General features: G+C 43.9%; 1 protein-coding gene and 1 long non-coding RNA gene across 2 annotated transcripts; both read right to left on the bottom strand.

The window, feature by feature from the left end:
* Positions 1–2,629: 2,629 nt before the first annotated feature.
* On the bottom strand, positions 2,630–7,837 carry LOC117595350. Its single transcript, XR_004576550.1, has 3 exons — positions 6,581–7,837; positions 6,095–6,268; positions 2,630–2,672 (listed from the first exon to the last, which is right to left on the bottom strand). It is a non-coding gene; the product is annotated as an uncharacterized LOC117595350 (long non-coding RNA).
* A 2,677-nt stretch (positions 7,838–10,514) lies between these two features.
* Positions 10,515–20,189, bottom strand: LOC117595342 (ribonuclease inhibitor-like). Its single transcript, XM_034295644.1, has 3 exons — positions 20,184–20,189; positions 19,711–19,884; positions 10,515–10,793 (listed from the first exon to the last, which is right to left on the bottom strand). The coding sequence occupies exons 2-3, from the start codon at positions 19,827–19,829 to the stop codon at positions 10,607–10,609; spliced, it is 306 nt and encodes a 101-aa protein (XP_034151535.1). The 5' UTR covers positions 19,830–19,884; positions 20,184–20,189; the 3' UTR covers positions 10,515–10,606.
* Between the last annotated feature and the right edge of the window lie 62 nt (positions 20,190–20,251).

Genomic DNA, 20,251 nt, shown 5'->3' with positions numbered 1-20,251 from the left:
CTATCAGAACACAAAGATTAAGCACTTGATCCCTGGTTTTATTTTTGTTGCCAAACACAATATGTTGGTTCATCCAGGTATTTATGTGCTCTATACAGTGACACAGAGAGTCTATTGAACTGCAATCATACGATTTCGAGAGCCATATATATTTGAGTATCATCGGCACAGCTGTGGTAGTTATTGTTGTTGTTCTGTAGAATTTGGCACAGAGGTGGCATATAGAGATTGAACAGAAGCGGTCCGAGAACTGATCCCTGTGGAACTCTGCATGTCATAGGCACCCTATCAGATTCATGATTACCAATGGTGACAAAGTAACTCCGGCCATCTAGATAAGATCTGAACCAATCAAGGACTGTCCCGGGAGTCCTACCCAATTTTCCAGCCTATCTATAAGTGTTTTATGATTTACAGTGTCAAATGATGAGATCTAATAGAACCAGAACTGTTATTTTATCAGAATCAGTATTCAGCCGTACATCATTTAAAACTTTAATCAGGGCCATTTCAGTACTGTGGCATGGGTCGGAAACCTGACTGAAATATGTCTAAGAGACTGCTTGAGGTCAAAACATTGCTGAATTGATTGAAGACAACCTTCTCAATGATCTTACAAGTCTCAGCTGTGAAAGAGAACTCAGTCTCAGTTGACTTGTCTCCATAAAGATAGAGAGGGTGTCTTTGTCAGACAGGACAAAGACACCCTGAAACACAGTAGAAGGTGTGTGTGATGTTTCTATCAGTTTCTGTTCACCTCGTGTGATACATGCTTCTCATTCTTCGTGGTTAGTGGCTTAGTTTACAGGAGGAGGTTAACAACATTTCTGTTATGTAGTGAACGGTCAACTGTCATATCAATCTAATGGTTTTGGTGGTCTGTGTTAAGAAATTGTTAACATCATCTTTCCACATGCACACTGTTGTGGAAATTCTTGAACTGATGTATTCTTGGTCGTCCTGTTTATGTATGAATGAGTTACTAGTTAAATATGCCGAGAGGGATCTGGTGTTTGACTAGGAGACATCCTTGACCAGCACCGGTGGATTAGAGGGTTACTGGTAAATCTGTATAACCCTTTAGTGTCTCTGTTGATTATCCAGACATTGTGTCTCCTCAGGAGTTGAGAAGGATAAGGTGGGGGGGGGGTAAATGTCACACAAGACAGGTGGGTAACAACATACCACACCCCTTCTAACATTTGAAATAAATATGGTTGACTGACCTGTATGGAGTTAGAGAGTCCTCGGACGATTATATTTCTAAGCGGTTGACGCGTCTCTCTTATTTGCAAATAATCAATAAAACTTATAATGTGCCCAGATAATTTTTGTCTCTGTTTCTTACTCCTTTAAGCTCGTCCTCGGTTACTGATCCTGGGGTCTCCTACTTTTTGGGATTCCTCAGTACAGGTACCCGGGCTTAAATTTCGAACTCGGGAGGAAAGGGCACTTTAGTTTGCGTTTTGGGCGCATTTATACGGGGGTTAGGGCTCCATCACAACACACACACACACATCTATATTTTAAAACTCCTTTATTTATTCTGTGAAGTCTGGAACAATTTATTTCCAGAAGCAGGAATGATTTGTCACAAACACCAATGATAAACAATAACAACCAGATGCATAATTTCTAAATGAGAAGGTTTTACAGACCAGTGTAGTGATTCATTCTATTGATTAATGACTCTAGTTTACAGGTTACATCTTCAGTGGTGTTTAATCAGGAATATTTACAATCATATGATATATCTACTCACTACTAGATAGTTATTGTCAGCGTTTTACTACAGTGTGTCCTACTGAACATGACCATGATTAGAGTGAAACATCATGTTGTGTTTGACACATTGACCATTTGACACAGAGACACTGAGGAGTTATCATAAACCCTAAACCCTGGATAGAGGGGCTCAGTGAATGTGGTGTTGAATGTGTGCAGGTGGATCAGTGTGTCAGAGGAGACATTGAAGAAAGACAGAATGCCTGCTGGCCAGTCCAGATACACTCCTACTCTGTGGGAGTCTGAGGAGGTAACAGATGTGTCATTTGTCTTCTTATTGTGCCAGGCAGAGTAATCTTTATCATCACACAACAGACTCCAGGACTTGTCATTGTATCCAAGCCAACAGTCATCATCACTTCCTCTTCTGTTGATTCCTTTATATGTCACTCCAATATCAACCCATTTCCCACTCCACTCTACCTCCCAGTAACAGCGTCCAGTCAGACCCTCTCTACACAACACCTGTGGCCAGTAGGCAAATCTCTCTGGGTGATCAGGATATGACTTCTCTCCTCTCAGACATTTCACTTTTCTGTTATCCTCAGACAGAGAGAGTTGTCTGTTTACTGTGTTTAAGTCAAATGTGAGATCACAGATATCTGAGGGATGGGACACAATATTACACATCATCATCATTCATATTATAAACACAGTATTGTATTTATTTATTGTCATATACTGGATATTAAGACACTCAAACAAAACACAGAAACACACACACACGCAAAATAAAAAAATAAAGCACAAACTTAGACACACATATGTACACACAACCCCCCACCACACACATGAACCCACACAGACCAGCTGTATATGTGTTCTGTATAATAAATTACTTACTCTTCGGTCTTGATTTCAACCTCCACTCTCCTATATGATCCACTCTGTGGAAGAAGTAGAGGAACAGACTGTCATTCAGTGACACAAAAATTGTCTTACACACAAAACCACACACCTTACATAAATGCAACACAAACAAACCCAACACCACTCCCCCATCCTACACACATAGTGGCAGTCTGACCACCTGTCACACATTACAGCATCAAAAGGACCTTTCAAGTTGCTAGCTAGCATGAAACCTATCTTTCAGCAAACAATCAATCATGACAAAATCTCTAGTAAGCTACACATAGTTGATATTATTCAGTAAATGAGCATATACAGCACTCTATAAAATATCAGAGCCTACATGAACTGCTCCAAATGGGTGCTGGTTTCATAGACAACAATGCCTTTTGAGGACAAATACAACTAATATATTTTTTTTTAAACCTGCCTATTTAGCTGAAAATCATTCATGTTAGCAGGCAATATTAACTAGGGACATCGTGTCACCTCTCTGGAGTTCAGTGCAAGCAGAGACAGATGAAGTCAATTTTGCAGGATTGGATTGAAAGCAGGTCAGTCTGTACCACTCACTATCACTAGGCCACCTGGCTTGTTGAAAACCGTGTGAATCAGTGGAGATTCTAGGATGTTTAAATTTGTGGGGCAGTATGGGGACAGTAATTATTACAGAGGAGGGGACAGTAATTATTACAGAGGGGCCGTTTGGGGATAGTAATTATTACAGAGGGGCCGTTTGGGGACAGTAATTATTACAGAGGGGCCAACATCTAATAGAAGTGGTCTAGTGGCAGATTTCTGATGAGGGATTCGGCTATACATTTATTTTTTCAGTTATGACAAAAGTAAATTACAAAATATATCTGCTACCATAATATTTTCAGTTTAAAGTAACATAACTGAAAGTAAATAAGAAAAATACTTTAAAAAAACTAACTATTCCATTACAGAAGAGTATTTTTCCAGTATAAAGGACATAAGTGAAGAGAATAGAGAGAAAACCTGGTTGCTAGGCAAGTTGTCCAAACTAATATAGAGTCAGACTTCTCTTTATATTAATGGACAATAAAGAGATGCCCATTCCATAGGTGTGGAGACAGGAACAAAAGGTCATCTTAAACAGATGTTTCATCCTGGTATACGGTTGGGTAATAACACCTAAAAAAAATAGATTATTCCTCCCAAAAAAAGCTATTTTCAAATGAAAGTTAACACTTCTAGCCTGTTCAAATGTAGACGTTTCTGAGATTAAAAGGATAGAGTCATTATAAGAATGAACGGTGTTTAGTTCAGTTCTACCACAGTTTCCCAATAGCACTAGTAAAATTGTGTCTAAAACAGAGAGGATTAGATTAATGGTCAAAGCAGCTGAGAGACACCGTGATATGATTGGCTGATGCAGGAAGAGGTACAGGAAGACCACAATCAGCTGAGGCAGGAGTTATGTGTCATTGGATTTGGAACTATGGTTGTCATTCTACAGTAGAATAATCCAAGCTTGTTGGACAATGAACAGGAGTTCAAGATATTTATTATGGACAGTCCTGATGAGCCGGATTTGATCTGTATACAGAAAACATGGCTCAGACTATAATTGGAGTTTGGTATCCAAGGCTATGTGGTGGTGTGGAGGGACAGGGGAATGGGGGAGGGGGGAGTTGTACCACCTTTAGAAACAAGGACTCCTGTGTAGATTGGTAGGTTAGGGTGCTGAGCAGGAATATATTGTTGTTGACCAGGATTGATGTTAGAACAGGAAAGGAGTCTGTTTTGGACCTGACTATGGTTTCTAGTATGATAGCAGGGGACTGTGAATGGGAGGTGTTGGGGGACCGTAGGGAGTGATCATTACCCCATATTGTGTAAAGTAGACTGGAGGAGGGAAAGGGAGGTGTTGGTGAATGGGGGAGGGAGGTGGGTGTTGGGAAGAGCGGAGTGGAAGCAGTTCCAGAAGTTAAGTGAGCAGATGATGAGTGGGGTTTATATGGGAGGGGATGTGGATAGCATAAATGAGTGGGTGAGAGCAGCAACCAAAGCTATACCGTTTCCACCAAAAGTACCCAGAACTTTTAGTCCCAGAACTACTTATGTGCATTTTCACCGCAGGCAAATTTTGATCACCCTGACATATGCAAGCATACAAAGAGACACTGCAACAGCACAGTAACCATGGAAGCGATTGAAATTGTGCTGCTAGTGATCGTGATTTATTGGATTTTACAAGCAATTAAGGAGATTGACCATGAGAAGACTGAGACAGATTCACGCCAACGTGCATAAACATTATATGTTCTTTATCTGTTGTGATTTCTTCTTCTGATTCTGTAGCCTACAGAACTAGACTGAGAGACCATTTAAAGGCCTTTGCAGGTGTTTTGAGGTAATTGGCTGATTAGAGTGTGGCACCAGGTGTCTTCAATATTGAACCTTTTCACAATATTCAAATGTTCTGAGACACTGAATTTGGGGTTTTCATTAGTTGTCAGTTATAATCATCAAAATTAAAAGAAATAAACACTTGAAATATATAGTCTGTGTGGAATGAATGTATATATTATACAAGTTTCTCTTCTTGAATGGAATTACTGAAATAATTCATCTTTTTGATGATATTCTAATTATATGACCAGCACCTGTATATTGCTTAGCAATATTGTTTGAAAAGATGCACATGCTTAATTTCCTTGTTTTTTGCTGGTAAGCTACATTTTCTTTGAGGTGGTCGCTGAAGCTCTTTTCTTAGCAGTTGACAGTGCTGGTTAAACTTAACAGAATTACATTGGTTTGTTGAAAAATTGCTCTGTTTCTGCAACGTTAACTTATTATTTTGGTTATTTTGGTTTGGGGCAAATGTGTATTTTTCACAAGAGTAACAATATGCACAGAGTGATAAGTTTCAAACTGAGAATCATATGACACATTGCCACAACCACTGAGGTAGAATTAAAGATCAACACAGACACACACATACACACACAAACCACTGGCAGAGCACAATGTCCTTCCAGATTTAATGCACTTTTTGAGAAGATTAAATGCAATGGTAATTATTGTTAATATTGAAACTTAAAATGCTAATCTCTGTGTTCATGTCTAGATTCTGTGAGCAACTCCACAATCTCTGTGGTGCTATAATTATAGGTCTCTACTTGTGTGACGAACATATACCAAAATCTGTCAATAAGGAAAATCTTTCGGTTTTTCTACTTGTTTTACTCCCCTCCCAGTTTCACGATATCCAAATGTCTATTATGGCCTTTCCTCATCTCAACATCTCTACATAATTATGTGATAGTCAAAAGATTGAGACATTTCTAATAAGCATGTTTCACCTAGCTATTCAGATTCTTATCACACTGCTCACTCAATCAGGAAGTATTTATCGGATACATGTGTTTCAGGGTAACACTTACCCACAATCCCCATTGTCAGTTGTGTTGTTGTTGATTTTACTCACCTCAGAGTCTCCAGTCTACATTGTGAATCCTTCAGCAAAGCAGGGAGCTTCTCCACTCCTGTATCCTTCAGATTCACGTTAGACAAATCCAGCTCTTTTGGTTGTGGGGGGATTGACTTCAGAGCTGAGACCAGAGAAGCACAGACTCTCGCAGTGATTTCACAACCTGACAGTCTGGAGAGAGATTATCATGATGTCACAAACAGAACAATAGTTTAAAATTACTTCAGAATTGCCTGGATGTATACCTTTTCTGAGAATATTAACATTGATGTTGCAGTCATATTTAAAAACTAAAAATGAATAGATAATATTCTCTTTAAATGTGCTTTCCTCACAATTATTCAGTGTGAAATCATAAATATACATTGAAATTGAAACTGTGTTCATGGTACACAAAATGAGTACAGTATGTCACAAAGCAACCAAAAAAACATATCAACCACATTACCGATTACCAATAGAGAAAATATCTACAGGACATACTTTAGTTTCTCCAGTCTCCAGCGTGGATCCTCCAGTCCAGCAGAGAGCAGTCTGACTCCTGAGTCTCCTAGGTGATTCAAGCTCAGATCCAGTTCTTTCAGGTGTGAGGCGTTTTTCTTCAGAGCTGAGACCAGATAATCCGACTCGTTCTCTTTGACCAGACAGCCTGACAGCCTGCAGAGAGTCAATCATGATTTCACAAACTACTTTTTCCATTAACACTAGAACCGCCAAGCCTTTCCGACCTCCAGTATCTATCAGAGCCAAACGCTGTTTCTCATCATTAGCATACGAATCAGCCCAATTAGCATACACATTCTCCTCCACAGCATCACTATCCAGCCAGAGCATCAGTTCATCTACTGGGTCGTCACCAAACTACATAAAATAGTCTTACATTTTATGAGATATTGCATTTCTTTTCGTTTTTTGTTTTTCTTCTGGGCAGATATGCCTCTGGACATGTTTACACAACAGTAATGTTATGCACAGTAAGTGAAAACTAAGTCCACAAGGAGATTAACAGGATTCACTGCCACAACCAAGGAGGTAGAATTAAATAACAACATACACACCACTGGCAGAGCCCAATGTCCTTCCAGATTTACTCAACTTTTAGGGAAGACGAAATCCGATGGTAATTATTATTATTATCAAAATGTAAAATGCCAAAATCTCTGTAATTGTCTAGATTCTGTGATTAAGTCCACGAGGTCTGTGGTGCTATATTTATAGTTCTGTACACATATCAAAATCCATCAATAGGAAAAAGTTTGAGGTTCTCTATTCCATTTTACAATTATGGCCTACTTAATTAACCTGTCTTCTCTGTTTGTTCCAGTTGCCAGTTTGTCTTGTGTGTTTATACTGAGCGTTCCCGCAATAAGTTCTGTCCCTGCACCGTGCATCGACCTCTGCCTGCCCCCGGTATTCAAGATCTCTCTGCCTGCCCCCGGTATTCAAGATCTCTCTGCCTGTCCCTGGTATTCAAGATCTCTCTGCCTGCCCCTGGTATTCAAGATCTCTCTGCCTGCCCCCGGTATTCAAGATCTCTCTGCCTGTCCCTGGTATTCAAGATCTCTCTGCCTGCCCCTGGTATTCAAGATCTCTCTGCCTGCCCCCGGTATTCAAGATCTCTCTGCCTGCCCCCGGTATTCAAGATCTCTCTGCCTGCCCCTGGTATTCAAGATCTCTCTGTCTGCTCCCTGTCTGCACCTTCACCGCCAGCCTGTGTACTGACTTCCTGCCCGTCAACGATTTCTATGCATAAATGTAATGAAAATAGTAGAAAGACAACATATCAAATATTGAAACTAAGAAATGTTATTGTTTTTGGAAAAATACATGCCCATTTTTTATTTGTTACCAGCAACATGTTTCAAAAAAGTGACAGGGGCATGTTTACCACTGTGTTGCATCACCTCTTCTTTTATCAACACTCTGTGTGCGTTTGGGAACAGAGGAGACCAATTGCTGTAAGTTTTGAAAAGTGAAATTTTTTCCCATTCTTGTTAGATATTGAATTCCAGCTGCTCAACAGTTCAGGATCTCATTTTTCTTGTTTGTTTCATAATGCGCCTAATGATTTCAATGGGTGACAGATCTGGACTGCAGGCAGGGCAGTTCAGACCCCAGACTCACTTACTATGGAGGCATGTTGTTGTAATACGTGCAGAAGGTGGTTTGCATTGTCTTGTTGAAAAGTCTTCCTGGAAAAAACATTGTCTGGGTGGCAGCATATGTTGGATCAAAACCTGTATATATTGTTCAGAATGAATGGTGTCTTCACAGATGTGCAAGTCACCCATGCCATGTGTGTTAAACCATAAGTCCATCTACATCCTCCAATTGTTTTGTAATCTGGCACACAGTGAAATATCTACCTTGCAGCTCTTTGCGCACGCTGTTGGCCAATCAAGAGATGATGTAACGTGGCTGTCTGGAATTATTTTTCAACAAAACATTTAAAACTCACGCAAGTTACTCAAGTGAAGAAGATGACAGTGAAGGATAACTACCATCACAAACAAAAGCACATTTTTAACTCAGTGGAAAAAAATTATGTACCTGTTTAGACTTTCGATTGGAACTCAGATGAACTGTCGTCTGTAGTAAGTTCCCGGCTAGAGTGGACAAATGTGGGTCTTTGTACGAAGGCAAACAATGTTACCGTTGAGCCCTGTGTCTGTTCTTAATGTAGTGCTGCCTGAGGGCCAGAAGATCATGGCCATCCAATATTGTTTGTCCTTGTCCCTTGCGTACAGAGATTTCTCTGAATAGATGATGAGAACCCCGAACTCTTTGCATTTTATGTTGAAAAACGTCATTCGAAAAATTGTTGCACTATTATCTGCACTCTATCACAGAGTGGTGAACCCCTCCGATCTTTACTTCTGAAAGACTCATCCTCCCTGGGATGTTCATTTTACACCCAATCACGTTACTGAACTGTTGCCAATTAACCTAAATAGTTGTGAGATGTTCCGTCAGTTTTTTATCATTACACAACATTCCCACCTTTATTGAAACATGTTGCTGGCATCAAATTCAAAGTGGGCCTATGTTTTTCAAGAAACAAACACATTTTCCAACATTTGATATGTTGTCTTTGTACTACTTTCTATTGAATATAGAGTCTAAATGATTTGCACATCATTGCATTTGGTTTTTCTTTACATTTTACACAGTGTCCCAACTTTTCAGGGGAACAGGGTTGTAGTACAGGTAGGTAGGTCTAAATGTGGCACATATTACGTATTGCAAAAAAGTATTTAGTCAGCCACCAATTGTGCAAGTTCTCCCACTTAAAAAGATGAGAGAGGCCTGTAATTTTCATCGTAGGTACACTTCAACTATGAGAGACAAAATGAGATAAATAAATCCAGAAAATCACATTGTAGGATTTTTAATGAATGTATTGGTAAATTATGGTGGAAAATAAGTATTTGGTCATTAACGAAAGTTCATCTCAATACTTTGTTATAAACCCTTTGTTGGCAATGACAGATGTAAAAAGTTTTCTGTAAGTCTTCACATGGTTTTCACACACTGTTGCTGGTATTTTGGCCCATTCCTCCATGCAGATGTCCTCTAGAGCAGTGATGTTTTGGGGCTGTTGCTGGGCAACACGGACTTTCAACTCCCTCCAAAGATTTTCTATGGGGTTGAGATCTGGTGACTGGCTAGGCCACTCCAGGACCTTGAAATGCTTCTTACAAAGCCACTCCTTCGTTGACCGGGCGGTGTGTTTGAAGTCATTGTCATGCTGAAAGACCCAGCCACGTTTAATCTTCAATGCCCTTGCTGATGGAAGGAGGTTTACACTCAAAATCTCACAATACATGGCCCCATTCATTCTTTCCTTTACACGGATCAGTCGTCCTGGTCCCTTTGCAGAAAAACAGCCCCAAAACATGATGTTTCCACCCCCATGCTTCACAGTATGTATGGTGTTCTTTGGATGCAACTTTCGTTATTGACCAAATACTTATTTTCCACCATAATTTACCAATAAATTCATAAAAAATCCTACAATGTGATTTTCTGGATTTCTTTTTCTCATTTTGTCTCTCATAGTTGAAGGTCCTGGAGTGGCCTAGCCAGTCACCAGATCTCAACCCCATAGAAAATCTTTGGAGGGAGTTGAAAGTCCGTGTTGCCCAGCAACAGCCCCAAAACATCACTGCTCTAGAGGAGATCTGCATGGAGGAATGGGCCAAAATACCAGCAACAGTGTGTGAAAACCTTGTGAAGACTTACAGAAAACGTTTGACCTCTGTCATTACCAACAAAGGGTATATAACAGCGTATTGAGATGAACTTTCGTTATTGAACAAATACTTATTTTCCACCACCATTTTCCAATAAATTCATTAAAAATCCTACAATCCTATGATGAAAATTACAGGCCTCTCTCATCTTTTAAAGTGGGAGAACTTGCACAATTGGTGGCTGACTAAATGCTTTTTTGCCCCACTGTACATGGCAACTTCATACCACATTACTGATTACTGATAGAGAAAACATCTACAGGACATACTTGAGTTTCTCCAGTCTCCAGTGTGGATCCTCCAGTCCAGCAGAGAGCAGTCTGACTCCTGATTCTCCTGGGTGATTGAAGCTCAGATCCAGTTCTTTCAGGTGTGAGGGGTTTGACTTCAAAGATGAGTCCAGATGAACACAGCCGTTCTCAGTAACCAGACAGCCTGACAGCCTGCAGAGTCAATCATGATTTCACAAACTGCTTCTTTAATTAAAGTCCTGTTTGTGTAGGGCCCAATAAAATCTGTGCTATTTTATTCTACTTCTGTGATATCCTTTTCATTTTTAAGTAATTCCATTTTCAATGTCACACGACCATATAAAACCCCTATACAGTAGTGGGATGCAGGTGGGTCACCTATTTCTTCACCTGCAACAGCATCCAATTCTTAGTAACCCATCCAACTATATGGAAAAGTGAAATTATCAACCCACACCAACCTTGAACACACAAATATAGAGGCATCATTGGTCAATAGGCTACACTGTTTGCAGAAAAGTTAGCTTAAATATATTTGGCATATTATCTGAATCCAATGTAAATATGTCAAAGATAAATAACAATAACAGGCAGGTGCAGGCTTAGATAACTGTATAAACATTTATCAATTGAATAATGTTGTACACAGTATGTTTGTGGATAAGACAATTACCCCAAGAAGTCCTTGTCCCCCTGGTTGGGAACCACTGGTGTTGATAAAAAGGTTCACACTGAGTGATAGTGTCATGGTGCGGTGAGCAGCAGCGCCACCGTGCCATATTTTCACAAGTTCCCATATCTCACGAACACATCCCGGACTGTCACATGTTTCCAATCTTCCACACCAGGTCCCAATCTAGCTCGTTTGTATGTGTATATATGTTTCCCCTCTGCTCCCCACATTGTGGCTCGTTGTTCTTGTCATGTTTGGATGTCGTGTGTGTTGCTGTTATTGTAAGTACTTGTGTCATTTCATATCGTCGTTTTTGCTGCTTTAGTCAGCCCTTTGCTTTGTGTGTTTTGTGCTCGGTGTTTTGTTTATTTCTTAAAATTAAAGTATCAACACCGACTACCCCTGCCTGCACCTGGTTCCTTGTCCATGCAACACTGCACTACACCACCCTGTTTGTGACAGAATGAGCCACCTAATCTGGAATCGCAGGCTATGACGGAGGAGGACCACCTATGGAATCGCCGCCTCCTCTCATGCATGCTCGGCACGTTCCTCTACCGAGACATGGAGCAGGAAGCTCCCTTTACGGTGGAGCGTGTCGAGCGTGTACTCGCGGAGGCGTGCAGACAACGGGCCATCACCAGCACGAAGGAGCTGCTGGCCCGGTACCCATTCTGTCTGCGGAGGGACATCTTCCCTTCGTCTGGGAAAGCACAGAAGAGGGCAAGGTGCCCAAAGCTCAGCCCGAGGTCCCCCCAGGAAAATTTTAGGGGGGGGCTGAGTGGGTGCCCGAGGGAAGCCCCGACGGCGCCCCCTCTATGTCCGGGGCCTCCTCGACCCCGTGCAGGCTGGCCAGGCTGTAGGCTGGCAATTAGGCGCACACCGCTTCCTGCTCCGCGGCCTTCCGCCGCCCCTGTCCCTGCGCCACGGCGCCGATTGCCCCCTGCTGCATTGGAGCAGCAGCCAGCGCCTCCTACCTGCCAGCAGCGGCAGTCAGCGCCCCCTGCTGCATTGGAGCAGCAGCCAGCGCCTCCTACCTGCCAGCAGCGGCAGTCAGCGCCCCCTGCTGCATTGGAGCAGCAGCCAGCGCCTCCTACCAGCCAGCAGCGGCAGTCAGCGCCCCCTGCTGCATTGGAGCAGCAGCCAGCGCCTCCTACCTGCCAGCAGCGGCAGTCAGCGCCCCCTGCTGCATTGGAGCAGCAGCCAGCGCCTCCTACCTGCCAGCAGCGGCAGTCAGCGCCCCCTGCTGCATTGGAGCAGCAGCCAGCGCCTCCTACCTGCCAGCAGCGGCAGTCAGCGCCCCCTGCTGCATTGGAGCAGCAGCCAGCGCCTCCTACCTGCCAGCAGCGGCAGTCAGCACCCCCTGCTGCATTGGAGCAGCAGCCAGCGCCTCCTACCTGCCAGCAGCGGCAGTCAGCACCCCCTGCTGCATTGGAGCAGCAGCCAGCGCCTCCTTCCTGCCAGTGGCAGCAGCCTGCACCGCCTGAGGCCGAGGAGGAGTGGCCTGCACCGCCTGAGGCCGAGGAGGAGTGGCCTGCACCGCCTGAGGCCGAGGAGGAGTGGCCTGCACCGCCTGAGGCCGAGGAGGAGTGGCCTGCACCGCCTGAGGCCGAGGAGGAGTGGCCTGCACCGCCTGAGGCCGAGGAGGAGTGGCCTGCACCGCCTGAGGCCGAGGAGGAGTGGCCTGCACCGCCTGAGGCCGAGGAGGAGTGGCCTGCACCGCCTGAGGCCGAGGAGGAGTGGCCTGCACCGCCTGAGGCCGAGGAGGAGTGGCCTGCACCGCCTGAGCTTGCCGGGGTTTGGCTGCCACCGCCCTCTCCTGTCCCGGCCGCCCCGGCGCCTCCTTCGGCTCTTCCGGCTACCGACCCTCCTTCGGCTCTTCCGGCTACCGACCCTCCTTCGGCTCTTCCGGCTACCGACCCTCCTTCGGCTCTTCCGGCTACCGACCCTCCTTCGGCTCTCCCGGCTACCGACCCTCCTTCGGCTCTCCCGGCTACCGACCCTCTTTCGGCTCTCCCGGCTACCGACCCACCGTCGGCTCTCCCGGCTACCGACCCACCGTCGGCTCTCCCGGCTACCGACCCACCGTCGGCTCTCCCGGCTACCGACCCACCGTCGGCTCTCCCGGCTACCGACCCACCGTCGGCTCTCCCGGCTACCGACCCACCGTCGGCTCTCCCGGCTACCGACCCACCGTCGGCTCTCCCGGCTACCGACCCACCGTCGGCTCTCCCGGCTACCGACCCACCGTCGGCTCTCCCGGCTACCGACCCTCCTTCGGCTCTCCCGGCTACCGACCCTCCTTCGGCTCTCCCGGCTACCGACCCTCCTTCGGCTCTCCCGGCTACCGACCCTCCTTCGGCTCTCCCGGCTACCGACCCTCCTTCGGCTCTCCCGGCTACCGACCCTCCTTCGGCTCTCCCGGCTACCGACCCTCCTTCGGCTCTCCCGGCTACCGACCCTCCTTCGGCTCTCCCGGCTACCGACCCTCCTTCGGCTCTCCCGGCTACCGACCCTCCTTCGGCTCTCCCGGCTACCGACCCTCCTTCGGCTCTCCCGGCTACCGACCCTCCGTCGGCTCTCCCGGCCTCTGACCCTCCGCCGGCTACCGACCCTCCGTCGGCTCTCCCGGCCTCTGACCCTCCGCCGGCTACCGACCCTCCGACGGCTCTCCCGGCCTCTGACCCTCCGCCGGCTACCTACCCTCCGTCGGCTCTCCCGGCCCCTGACCCTCCGCCGGCTCCTGATATTCGGCCGGTTCTGCCTCCCCGGCCTGTCCCGACGGCTCCGCCACCCTGGCTAGTCTCGGCTGTTCCGCCCCCTCGGCGGGTTTGTGCTGATGGGGGTACTGCGCTGCCCCGCCCCCCCTCCCTTGGGCTGGGGTTCGTCTTGGCCCGTCCGGTGGCCGGGCCTTTGGGGGGGGGTACTGTCATGGTGCGGTGAGCAGCAGCGCCACCGTGCCATATTTTCACAAGTTCCCATATCTCACGAACACATCCCGGACTGTCACATGTTTCCAATCTTCCACACCAGGTCCCAATCTAGCTCGTTTGTATGTGTATATATGTTTCCCCTCTGCTCCCCACATTGTGGCTCGTTGTTCTTGTCATGTTTGGATGTCGTGTGTGTTGCTGTTATTGTAAGTACTTGTCATTTCATATCGTCGTTTTTGCTGCTTTAGTCAGCCCTTTGCTTTGTGTGTTTTGTGCTCGGTGTTTTGTTTATTTCTTAAAATTAAAGTATCAACACCGACTACCCCTGCCTGCACCTGGTTCCTGGTCCATGCAACACTGCACTACACCACCCTGTTTGTGACAGATAGCTGAAATGTAGCCTACTTCAGAGGCACACTCTTTTTGAATTCTCACAGAAGTAACAGATCATTCCAAAAACATTGTTTACCTAGAAATTTAATCCAACCTGCCCTTTATCCATACCATATTTTCGGACACTCTGCCCGGCTGCATCATGGATGTAACTGCTGGGCTGTGGGTTATGAGAACCAGCACATCACTAATTGACCCATGGACCTTTTTGAGTGAGCTCACAGTTTCTGTCAAAGTACACCAGTGTTGATCTACTGTTAAAATGCTAGAAGTATGCTATATCATAGCATCATATAGCATCTACACACACCTCAACAAAATCTACAAATTCCTTCCTTGCCTCGCAAGATTTTATATTGCTTGTGTAGAAAACTATGTATTCATTATCTTATTAGAAGGGATTTGTACTCTGTATTTTTGATCAATTACACATATGCTGAAAAGCAAGTCTTTCTCTCTGTTTCCAACTTATAAGGCCAGTATCTTGTGTTCAGGGGCAGTGATGAATGGAATGTGGGCTGAGCAGGGCCTTGGCTCCTTTTAGCAGTACTATGCCTTGTATGTTGTGGTAGAGATGTTCTTATTCTATAGTACATTAATATCATGTTGCTTATTCTAAGTATAATCTAGTCATTTAGTAAGGCCATTATGTGTTTCGACTCTGCTCACTTGTACAGGATGTGCCTACAACAGATAGCTATAGTGTTGGTTAAACTTCTCAAGAGCTGTAAGCACCTTGTTATCTTTCTAAGTCAAAGACATGTAGACTAACCATGCAAAGGAGGGGGACACATTGGGCTGTACTGAATGTATATAGGCCTGAGCTCAACCTTCAACGGAGAGCTTTTGACCTGACTCTGTTGAGTGTTGTTAACTGCTCCAGGTTTGCAAATCTTGAATAAAGCTTCACTTGTGAAAATAATCTACAGTCTCTGTGTCTTTCCCATTTAATTATTTCCACGACAATGTACATTCTGCAAATGCTAATTCCGTCATCTGTACTGTTGGAAGAGAATATAAACTTAAAACTTGAAATGCCTAATCAGAACTATCTGTCATGACCTACTCAGTGTTGGTCTCTGTACATGTACTCTTTTTTGTCATGATGCTTGTTCCCGTGGTGCCACATAATTAAACTTGAAATAATCAACTGTTATACCAGACTCTGAAAAGTATTTTCTTTTATAAATCACGAACATTTTCCATCTTCCACACTTGGCAATATTGTTTGAATAGGGGCAGATGCAAAATGTCCTTGTTTTTTGCTGGTAAGCTACATCTTTTCTTAGCAGTTAAAGTGCTGGTTAAACTTACAAAATTACATTGGTTTGTTGAAATATTGTTCTGTTTCTGCACCGTTAATGTCATTTTTTATTTTGGTTCTGGGCAAATGTGTCTTTGGATATTTTTCACAAAAGTAACGTTAGGTACAGTGAGTGACAAGTACCAAACGGAGAATCACATGACACACTGCCATAACCACTGGGGTAAAATTAAAGAACAACACACACACACACATACCACTTGCAGAGCACAATGTCCTTCGAGATATATTGCACTTTTAGAGAAGACAAAATGCAATGGTAATTATTGTTAATATTGAAACGTAAAATATCTGTGTTTATTTCTAGACTCTGTGATCAAGTCCACGATCTCCATAATTACAGGTCTCTATTTGTGTGACGAACATATATAAAAATCTGTCAATAAGGACAATGTTTGGGTTTTTCTACTTATTTTACTCCCCTCCCAGTTTCACGATATCCAAATGTCTATTATGGCCTTTCCTCATCTCAACATCTCTACATAAGTTATGTGATAGTTCTAATAAGCACATCTGCACCACGTGGCACCGTAGCTCCTCTTCCTCTCCGGCGCTCCACCTCACCGGTGTTCTAACCACTGGCTGGAGAGTGATGGCAGCAGCACACCCCACTGTTTTCACTTAGCATTAGTTCAGTTTATACACCTGCGCTCATATGTTTGTATACCCTGGCAGAATGTGTGAAATTTTGGCATTGATTTAGAAAATATGACTAATCATGCAAAATAATGTTATTTATTTATCGATAGTGATCATATGAAGTCATTTATTATAGCATAGTTGTTTGGCTCCTTTTAAATAATAATGAAATAACAGAAATCACCCAAATGGCCCAGATCAAAAGTTTACATACCCTTGAATGTTTGGCCATGTTACAGACACACAAGGTGACACACACAGGTGAAATGGCATGTAAAGGTTAATTTCCTGCACCTGTGGATTTTGAAATAGCAATTTCTGTCTGTGTATAAATAGTCAATGAGTTTGTTAACACTCACGTGGATGCACTGAGCAGGCTAGATACTGAGCCATTGGGAGCAGAAAATAACTGTCAAAAGTCCTGCGTGACATGGTAATGGAACTTTATAAAGATGGAAAAGGATATAAAAAGATGTCAAAAGCCTTGCAAATGCCAGTCAGTACTGTTCAAATACTTATGAAGTAGTGGAAAATACAGGGATCACTTGATACCAAGCCAAGGTTAGGTAGACCAAAACAGATTTCAGCCGAAACTGCCAGAATTGTTCGGGATACAAAGAAAAGAACACAGGTAACCTCAGTAGAAATACAGGTTGCTTTGATAAAAGACGGTGTGGTTGTTTCAAGGAGCACAATACGACAATACTTGAAAAAAAAAATGAACTGCATGGTCGAATTGCCAGAAAGAAGCCTTTACTGCGCCAATGCCACAAAAAAAGTCTGGTTACAAAATGCCTGAAACCACCTTGACACGCCAGCTTCTGGTGCACTGTAATTTGGTGTGACAAGACCATAATAGAGCTTTATGGTCACAATCATAAGTGCTATGTTTGGAGAGGGGTCAACAAGGCCTATAGTGAAAAAAGTACCATCTCCACTGTGAAGCATGGTGATGGCTCACTCATGTTTTGGAGGTGCATGAGTTCAAAAGGCATGGGGAATCTTGTGAAGATTAATGGCAAGATGAATGCAACATGTTATCAGAAAATACTGGCAAGACTGACAATTTGCATTCTTCTGTACGAATGTTGCACATGGGACGCTCTTGGACTTTCCAGCAAGACACTGACCCCAAGCATAAGGCCAAGTTGACTTTCCAGGGGTTACAGCAGAAAAAGGTGAAGGTTCTGGAGTGGCAATCACAGTCTCCTGACCTTAATATCATCGAGCCACTCTGGGGAGATCCCAAACGTGCAGTTAATAAAAGACGACCAAAGACTTTGCATGACTTGGAGGCATTTTGCCAAGCTGAATAGGCTGCTATACCACCTGCAAGAATTTGGGGCCTCATAGGCAATTATTACAAAACACTGCACGCTGTCATTGATGCAGTTTTGGACATTTCTCTAACCAATGTATTCTTACTGATTAGTGTTGAGTCCCCATGTTCAAATTAGAAAAGGAATGTGGGAGAGAGGGCATCGTTGACTGGTATCAGCAGATTAAAGGGTTACTCGTAAAACTGCCCATCTGTATAACTCATCAGGGTATCTATTGTCTGTCCGGATGCTGTCAGAGCTCTTTAGAGTTCAAGAGGTTACCCATGTGGGGGAGGACAGCTTGCCACTTGTGTGAAGACTAGGTATTGACAGAACAAAGGGAACGTGTTTTATTGACAAGACAGATGGGCAGCATCTTACCACTCCCCTTTTAACTGTAATAAATACAGACTGTTCATGTATCTACTTTGGAGACTCCTCGGATGATTATTTTGTAAGCATTTGACGCGTCTCTCTATTTGCAAATAAACTGTTGATTGTTCAAGAGCATTTTTTATCTGTCCTTACTTCTTTAAAAGTTTTGATCGATGAAATTGCAATCACAATGCTAAACGGGGCAATACACAGTATTAACTAAGGGTATGCTGACTTTTGAACAGGGGTCTTTTCATTTTTTTCTTTTTTGCCATGTTTTGTTTTATGATTGTATCATTCTGTTATCACCTACAGTTCAATATGAATGCTTTAAGAAATAAAATAAAATTTGTTTTGCCTGCACACTTATATTTTCTTTACAAATTGTGCATAGATTACAACTTCTCCAAGGGTATGCAAACTTTTGAGCACAACTGTATTGGTTCTGTTAGTCACAGTGCAGCATGGATTATTGTTTCTTGTCCAAAATATGCGTGTTTTTCTCCTCCAGATAAAGTATTGAACTGTTTTTGCTCAGGTTTTGTCCACTTTTTTTTACTGCCTAATTTTTACACACACACAGCACCGTCACAGAATAATCACCAATGACACATATTTATTACTTCCTTTTTGCTCCAGTTTGATCCTTTTTTCTTTTTGCCTTTGTCTTTTTCTACATTTGTCCCGGGATGAGGACAGAGATGGGGAGCCCGGTCCATCGGGACGGACGCCGGAGCTTGAGGCTCCATACCATTCAGGGACAGATCACTGGGTTAGTAACAGCGTTGGGCGAGATGATGTCCCACCTGGCAGCACCATCAAGAGAGGAGGGGCCTATTTAGGCTGCCGGTCTAGCGGCTCCCCCTCCAGTTACTCGGGTTGAGTCTAGTTGAGATCAGGAGAGGGAACTTCAGAGAGCTTTGACAGAGATGTATGAGGACACTCCGGAGGGTTGTTTTTGGTTTGCTTCTCTAATGCAAGTTTTTTTTCGGGGAGCAGCCAGTTTCCGACCATGAGAAGGTGACCGCGATAATCTCCCTTCTCACTGGATGCGCCCTCGAATGGTCTACAGCGCTGTGGGACAGTGGTTCCAGGGATCCGAAGGTGTGTTCCCGGTTCATGGCCCCGTTTCGTGCCATGGCCAAACATTCCGTAGAGGGCTGGGATGGGGGAGATCGACCTGTGTCTGAGGCAAGGTAACAGCAAGGCCTTGGAGTATGCCCTCGTGTTTCGGACGGTGACGGCGTCCAGTGGATGGAACAAGCCGGTTTTTCGGACAGCCTTTTGCAAGGGATTGTGGGCGGAAAATCTATAAGCATGTTTTACCAAGCCGTTCTAATTCTTATCACATTGCTCAATCAATCAGGAAGTGTTTATCTGATACATGTGTTTCCAGGTAAAAACCTCCCCATATTCCCCATTGTCAGTTGTGTTGTTGTTTATTATTACTCACCTAAGAGTCTCCAGTCTACATTGTGGATCCTTCAGCAAAGCAGAGAGCTTCTCCACTCCTGTATCCTTCAGGTTGTTGTTACTCAGATCCAGTTCTCTCAGGTGTGAGGGGTTTGACATCAGAGCTGAGACCAGAAGAGCACAGTGACTCTCAGTGATTTCACAACCTGACAGTCTGGAAAGAAATTGTCACGATGTTAGAAACTGAACAATAGTTCTGAATAACTTTTGAATAGCTTCTATATATGCCATGTCTGAGAATATTAACATTGATGGTACAGTCAAATTAAAAAGAAAAAATGAATAGATGTTTTCCTCAAATCATACTGTGTGAAATCACATAAATCCACATTAAAATTTAATTTGTGTTCAAGCTACACAACATGAGCACATTATGCCATTATGCAAAAAAAAACATGAAAACTTTATACCACATTAACAATAACCAATAGAGAAAATATCTACAGGACATACTTGAGTTTCTCCAGTCTCCAGCGTAGATCCTTCAGTCCAGCAGAGAGCAGTTTCAATCCCACGTCTCC

Source organism: Esox lucius, chromosome 11, assembly GCF_011004845.1.
Source record: "Esox lucius isolate fEsoLuc1 chromosome 11, fEsoLuc1.pri, whole genome shotgun sequence".
NCBI classification, from domain to species: Eukaryota; Metazoa; Chordata; class Actinopteri; order Esociformes; family Esocidae; genus Esox; species Esox lucius.
This window is presented reverse-complemented; position numbering and strand designations above follow the sequence as displayed.

What these genes read in the sequence shown, in the direction of transcription:
- LOC117595342 (XM_034295644.1), bottom strand. Translation starts at nt 19,829, where the DNA reads ATGTCAAACCCCTCACACCTGAGAGAACTGGATCTGAGTAACAACAAC. An exon ending in TGTAGACTGGAGACTCTTAG is followed by an intron (nt 10,794 to 19,710) that starts GTGAGTAATAAT and finishes TTGACTCTGCAG; the next exon opens with GCTGTCAGGCTGTCTGGTTA.